The sequence below is a fragment of the Balaenoptera musculus genome, chromosome 20 (genome assembly GCF_009873245.2).
Source record: "Balaenoptera musculus isolate JJ_BM4_2016_0621 chromosome 20, mBalMus1.pri.v3, whole genome shotgun sequence".
Classification (NCBI taxonomy): domain Eukaryota; kingdom Metazoa; phylum Chordata; class Mammalia; order Artiodactyla; family Balaenopteridae; genus Balaenoptera; species Balaenoptera musculus.
This window is the reverse complement of record NC_045804.1, coordinates 48,816,037-48,823,210: the sequence shown is the minus strand read 5'-3', so window position 1 is coordinate 48,823,210 and position 7,174 is coordinate 48,816,037. Positions and strand designations below refer to the sequence as shown.

Sequence of the window (7,174 nt, the reverse complement as noted above, 5' to 3'; positions counted from 1 at the left end):
ACAAAAATTCTAGAGGTCTGGGATAATTGCAAGGCTATAAACAGGAAAATTTATATTTTAAGGATTCAACTTCCATTTTCAAATGAAAGTTTTTATTTCTTGCAATTTACTTTTGCATCTTTGGAGAATGCTCTGGCCGAGGAGGTTCACTGTGGGCCAGGGCTATAAAGTAGACAGCAGACACGGAGGTAGGTGTAAGCCTCACCCATAGGAGTCAGAGACAGGGAGACCCAGCTGGTGGGAGGAGCAGGAGAGATACTGGAAACATCTGCAAGCAAAGGAGTCTGGACTTGACTCTTCAGCAGACAGGAGGTGCTTAGGAAAGGACTGCTTCAGACAACAGCGTCTAAGACATGTTGAGCGGACACAGGAAGAGGCAGGAGAATGCACTTGAGTGAACTCTCAAAACTTTGACACCTATCTTTATGGGACTAAGTGAATCCATGACCACGGTGCTGCTGAATATAGGCTTATGTGATCAAATTATCTCCCCATTCTGTGCCTCATTTGATTCATCTACAAAATGGGAATAATAATGGTATCTACCACACACAGATATGAGGATTAAATAAGTTAATACAGGGAAGGCATTTAGAGCTATGCCTGGTACGTAGTATGTGCTCAATAAAATGTTAGCTTTTTATTATCATTTATTTCTTTCTGGGGGTGGTGAGAGGTGGCAAATAATCCACTACGCTCATATTAAACATAAAAGTATTCTCAGTGGTTTCTGTAAATCACATTTCACTTTGCCTGGAAAAAAAAAAAGGAGCTGTAAATTTTTTCAAACCGACATGCACATACTTTAAAATATTGAGTTTATTTAAAAAATGAGCACAGTCAAAACTGCCACACAAATTATCAATAACAGACACTCCTATCAAGTGTACGTATATAATTCCTCAAATAGAGGACCTTTAATTTCCCTTGAAGCCTTTTAAATTCTGAGTTTATATAAAATTAAGCAGGAAAACATTAACATTAAACAAAAATCAATTTTGCACAAATAAGTGTGATCAAGCAGCTTAAATTATCACCTGAAATACTTGTACTTCAGAGAAAAATCCCAGATGACAACACTATATGTGCTATAAAAGGATTCACATTATTCTGTGGGGTATGTCTCACATCACTCGTTCTCCACATTTCTTTCACCAAGCCCCAGGCAAAAAAGTGAGGGAAACTTTTTCAAGGCAGTGGCCTTATTTTATACACATTCCTTTTCTTTTTCTGAATCCAGAGTTTCTGAAAACACAGAGGCTTTTCTCTTGGTAAAATATGACTTATAAGACGTTCGAGGACCAAGCTATTGTGGTTCTTAAAGTTTCTTCCTTTCTTGGGGGAGACCCTGTGGTCTTCACACTATCCAGATCTGTTTTCTCCTCCCACACAGGCTCCTTTTTGGTGTGGAAACACAGCAACCTGTGACCTCGGCAGAGAGGGGGGTGAGCTCTGTACCTCTGACCAGGCCCCAGAAGAAGGCCGGCCTCTCCTGATGTCCTCAAACTTCCTCTGAATTCAGAGTTCTGTATATCAGAATGTGTCAACCCACAGCGACAGAAGACTTGAGGAACTCAAAATGTGAGGAAGCACCTAGTAACGGAGAATTAGAGAAATGTGTGTTTATTGTTGTACACAGATAACTGCTGGGTTCCTATCTTAATGATGGAGCAGAGTTTTGGCAGCATAACTAAGTCCTGTGCTCGACACTAGTCTGTAACCCGGCAGGACAGGTGTCCTGGTAGGAAACTGTCAAAGAAGCAAACACGAGCCAGGTGATGGGACCAGAGAGTAATTGCACTTGTGCTGGCATCAAGGCCACCCACAGATCAACAGCAACTTGAATCCCTGTGTGAAACAGACTTATCTGTTATCTTTCAAAACGTTCTGATCACCAAACTGAGCCAGTGTAATGAACATGGTATTTCAATGGGAAAATTATACATTCAGAAAATATTATAGTCATAATTGATTCACGTTTCCTGGGCACTGATAAATATAACACATTCCATCATAAACTACCAGAACCATTGCTCTGACAATGAGAAGATGCAAAGTGGGGATGGCCTCACTGGCACTTCCTTCCTTTCAGTGGGCAGCACCTTCTGGGCCTGGATGGACAGCTGAGGACAAAGATTTCCTGTGGCTAGTAGAAAGGGTGGTGCCGTCCCCTCACCAGTGACACTGGGGGCCCCACCTTGGAGAGCCTTTATGTAGCCGCCTCCAAGAATTCTGAGGTGAACACGGCTTCTGCATAATCTTCACACACATCCTGAAGTTCAGCAGCCACGGCCCCCAGAGCTTCATCTACAAGCTCTTCTGCAAAGCTGGAAGACAAACAACACAGCTAAAGGTACATACAGCCAAGTATGGGAGCCATTCTGTTACTCAGCGGAGGAACTTACCAAGTCACTTCTAAGATTTAAACGGAAACTCAAAAGGCCAAGATAATTTTAAAGAAGAAAAACAAGGTGAGAAGCCTGGCTTTCCTAGACAGTAAGTAAGATGGTGGTGCTGAGATCCCAACGTCAGGCTAGAGGGAGAGGCCTGTCATACACACAAGGCGGACCTCACCCTTGAGATGGTTGAAACCAGAGGTGACTGGAAACTAACTAGCTGCAACCCAGCCCCAATCCAGATCTACCTCCTACAGCTGCCCAGCTGCCTAACAGAGGAAAGGGTGTGGGCCTTCTCTGTGGGGCGGGGGGCAGGAAATTCCAGGTTTCTCTCAACACACACATACACACACACCCATACGCACACACATTTTCCCGCCTCCAAACTGTTTGAGAGTAAGTTGCAGACTTGATATCCCTCAGGTACTTCTGGGTACATTTCCTAAAAACAAGGACATTCTCTTAAATAACCCTGATACAATTATAAAAATCTTAACATTAACACGGATACAATACTATTATCTAATCTTACCTACAGACCTTTTTCAAATTTTTGCCAACTGTCCAAAAAATGTCCTTTAAAAGAAAACATCATCTAGTCTAGGATTCAGTGCAGGATCACATGTTGCATTCAGTGGCCACATCTCTTTAGTCTATTTTCATCTAGAATCACTCTTCAATCTTTGTCTTTCATGACCTTAACATTTTTTGAAGAGTAAAGGCTATTTTTTTTTTGTTTTAGAATGTCCCTCAATTTGGGTTTGTCAGGTTCAGGTTCTACATTTTGGGGACAAATGTCCAGAAGGGTTACTGTGTCCCTCAATACATCTATTTGTGTTACTGTGATGAGCGCTAATTTCTATCACACAGTTACGCTGATATCTGCCAGGTTTCTCCCTTGTAAAGTCACTATTTTCCCTTTGTAATTAATACTTATATTGCAGGGAGATACTCTGAGACTATGTAAATATCCTGTTTCTCATCAAACTTGCTGAATCAATTATTACAGGGTTGCCAACACTGATTTTCTAATTCTGTCATTCCCAACTACACGGAAGAGCTTTCACTTCTCTATTACTTATTTATGTGTTTATATCGGCTTGGTCTTACACATTCTTATTTTATTCAACAGTTTGTAATCTGTTTCTATTATTACTTATTTTGATACTCAAAGTGTCCCAGATTGGCCAGTAGGAGCCCCTTCAAGCCAGCTCCCAGGTCCTCTTGACATGTCCCCATCATGCTTTGAACACTTCCTTTCTGCCACACAATGATGTTTCAGCCTCATCTTACATTTTCCCAGCCCCAGTCTTGGAATCGGCCATTTCTCCAAGGAGCCCTGGTACCTCTTCATGGAGAAGAGTATTTAGAAACCAAAATCTGGGTACTAAGTGTGCTCATTGCTACTAAGTGTGCCATCGCTTCTAGGCCCTCTCAGCAGGTAGACTCGGACAGACAAACAGACACATAGACACACACCCCATGTCTATTTCTATATCTATCAAAAACCATAAATTCATAATACCTCCAATCCCACTTCAAAACAGGGGATTCATTCTAGCCTTCCCCCAGAAACCTGGCTCTCATTATTCACAATATACTTATTTACTTGATCAACCCTAAAATATAGAGAAAGTAGTTTTAGAATTGTTAACCCATGCTGCTGGGTAAAAGAAACCTACTTATTAGAATCTAATATGTGTTTACAGTATTTTTGTCTTTAGCGAGAAGGTACAGAGTCAAAATACTGCATTCAAAAGTAACTCAGACAAGGCCTTATCTGTATGTATCCCTTTAGTATGGTTATTTCTTGGAAATACAGTTAGTGTCATATTTCTTTTTGTATTCCAATTTAGGGTCAACCTCCACTGCCCCCTCATCCTTGATGATTTGGAGGGATGTATAGGAAACATTAACAGTTCCAAAAGTCAGAATTATACAAAAGAGGTAAACGAAGATAAGTGTCCTTCCCCTTCTCTCATCCCTTGTACACCGATTCCTGTCCCAGCTGTTTTATTTTGGCTAATCTGACAATCTTTCGTCTTTTAATTGGTGTGTATAGTTCTTTTTCACTTAATGTAATTCTGATATATTTGAGCTTCTACTACTAAAATACTACATACTTTCTATTTGTCTATTTGTTCTCTCTTCTTTCTTGCCTTTTGTAGGATTTTGTGATTGTTTAAATTACATTCTTTCCTCACTATTAACTTGGATTTTAAACACTCTGACTATTCTTTTAGTGGCCACTCTAGATTACAATAAGCATCCTTGACTTAAAGTCTAACATTAATTGATATTCTTACCATTTTCCCAGACAATGCAAGAACCTTATTAGAATACTAACTCTATTTATCCCCTTCCCAATTCATATGCTATTTTTATCATGTATTTCAGATGTATATATACATACAAACACACACCCATAAGACATCAGTTTTTTGTTTTATACAGTCAATAGTCACTTACCTACATGTTGACTTTTTCTTAATTCATGCCTTCCCCTATTTCTGACTTTTCATCTGTGACTGTTTTTGCTCTGCCTGAAAAATACCCTTTTAATGTTTCCTATAGTGACGGTCTACTGGTAATAAATTTTCTCAGCTTTGTTTAGAACCTTTATTGCCTTCCTTCTTGAAATACATTTCACTGGGCTTAGATCCATACTGGTAGCTTTCTCTTTTAGAACTTTAAAAAATACACCAGGTCATCCAGCTTCCGTTGTTTCTGTTTCTCCTTTTTCCTTCCTCTGGCTGATTTTAAGATTTTCTCTTTGTCTTTCATTTTCCAACAATACTATGATATGCTACATATGGATTTCTTTTATTTTTCTTGCTTGGGGCATTTAGAGCTTCTTGAATCTATGGCTTGATATCTTTTGTTATTTGGGGAAGTTATCAGCCGTTCTCTCTATGGATGTGGTTTCTGCCCCACTCTCTCTCTCTCCTCTCCTTCTGTGACTCCAGCCACATGGATATTAGACCTCGTCCCTTTATCCTCCATGTCCCTCATCCTCTCTTCTTTATTTTCATCTTTTTGTGTGTCTCCGTGCATCACACTGGATATATTCTTCTGTCTTATGTCCCAAGTCTCTAATTTTTTTTCCCATAAATAAGATCTTTTATTTGTCACCATTAAAAGTCTGAATTTTCAGCAGATCCTTGGCTCATGTCCATCAGCTTGTTCAACTTGAGCACCTGCCTCGTCCCCAGTAGCTTTTCCAGAACTACTACCTTCACCACGTAGCTCCATGAGTCTTCCCAATTCAAACTTGGGCTTCTTCAGCATTTTTACCTTTCTAACAATGACATCATGGAACAGATAAATAGATTGGCAAGCCTTTTCTATGTCTTTTCCAATGCTGTCTGGAATCCATTTATTGACCACCTCTTTCAAGTCATTTGTCTGCACCTCTCGGGTCATGATTTCCCTCATCTTCTTGCGGATCTGGCAGACCTGCTGGTGCTGGGCATAAAAGGTCTTCCGAATCTGACTGTTGCGTTTTTTAGTAAAACCCACACAGAATAGATGAAGCAAATAGCCATCAGTAGTCTTGACATCCACGTGAGCTTCAATCATGGTCTGACATTTTTGACCATGGAGCACATTTTGTCACGGGTAAGATCCATGCCACGGAAATCAGTCAGGCAGTATTTGCCCTGAACATCCTCAGTAATTAGCTTGAATCTTCTAAATGCAAACTCATCATTCTGCAGATCAGCAAGGCTCACTTCAAAAACACAACACTTGAGGCCATCAGATGCAATTTTGGTTCCCTGAGTTCTTGTGACTAGTGTTTTCCCAATATTTCTTACATTGAACATAGCTGGTGCTTTCACATCATACCAATCTTCCTTAGAAAATGGGTCAACCACTTTCTTCTTGCTCCCTTTTTGCCGCCTTTCATAAGACTCCTGTTCTTGCTGACGCCATGGTGCTGCTCAGAGAGCCAAAAGGCTCTAATTTTTTCTTTTGATGTGTCTAATTTGCTATTAGGCCCATCCCATGAGTTGCTCATTTCAGAATTTGTATTTTTCAGTTCTAGAACGTCCACGTGGATTTAGTTTAGTTCCCAGTTCTCTGCCAAAATTCTAAATTGTGTCCTTTATCTCTATGCACATAGTAGGCACAGTTATTCCAATATCTGTGCCCAGTGGCTCTAATAGGTGGAGCTGCTGTGGGTCTGTTCTTGTTATTGTCATGTCCCTCTGTTGCCTGCTTTTTTTCTTACCATATACCAGACACTGAATTTGAAAATTGCAGAAATGATTTCAATCCTAAGATGATATTATAAATCTTCAGAGAAAAGTTAAGTTTGCTTCTGCTCGGTGCCTGTGGGGCAACAATCTAGAATCACCTCAGTGCAATCTCAGGAAGTGAGACGACGTGGAGCTGAGTGGAGTCCTGAGAGGGCCACCCTTATTCCAGAGTGCCACCCTTCAGGGTCCCAATCAGAAACGAGCAAAGTTCATCGGGCCAGTTCCCCGCCCTTGGCAAGCCCTTAATTTCCACCTCTGTCCTCTGATCTGAAGAGGCCATTGAAAGTGCCATTCATCTTCCTCCAGAACCGACAATCCAGTGCCAGACACGGGCTAACTTCCCTGGGTCTCTGTCTTCTCAGGATCCTGGCCCAGTTATTCTTCATTACCTAGTTAACTTCCTGGTGCCTTCAAGCACATATGTTTTATTTTTAATCTAGCCTTTCTATTAACAGTTATCCTCGGTGGGAGAGGCGGTCCAAATTACCACATGTGTCATTACTAGAAGCAGAAGTGATT

At 40.7% G+C, this 7,174-nt stretch overlaps 1 protein-coding gene and 1 pseudogene across 8 annotated transcripts in view; both read right to left on the bottom strand.

The window, feature by feature from the left end:
- Nucleotides 1–773: 773 nt before the first annotated feature.
- KIAA0753 (KIAA0753 ortholog) overlaps nt 774–7,174 on the bottom strand; it is a 60,474-nt gene continuing 54,073 nt past the window's right edge. For 4 of the 8 annotated variants that reach the window (XM_036835944.1, XM_036835942.1, XM_036835941.1 and 1 more), the window contains exon 17: nt 778–2,327. In XM_036835944.1, the coding sequence (XP_036691839.1) occupies nt 2,210–2,327 (118 nt within the window). In that variant the 3' untranslated portion in view covers nt 778–2,209. Of the gene's footprint in view, nt 2,328–7,174 lie in introns of all 8 variants that reach the window. The other 4 variants (XM_036835945.1, XM_036835947.1, XM_036835940.1 and 1 more) reach the window with 4 other exon arrangements.
- LOC118886346 lies at nt 5,161–6,607 on the bottom strand (annotated as a pseudogene).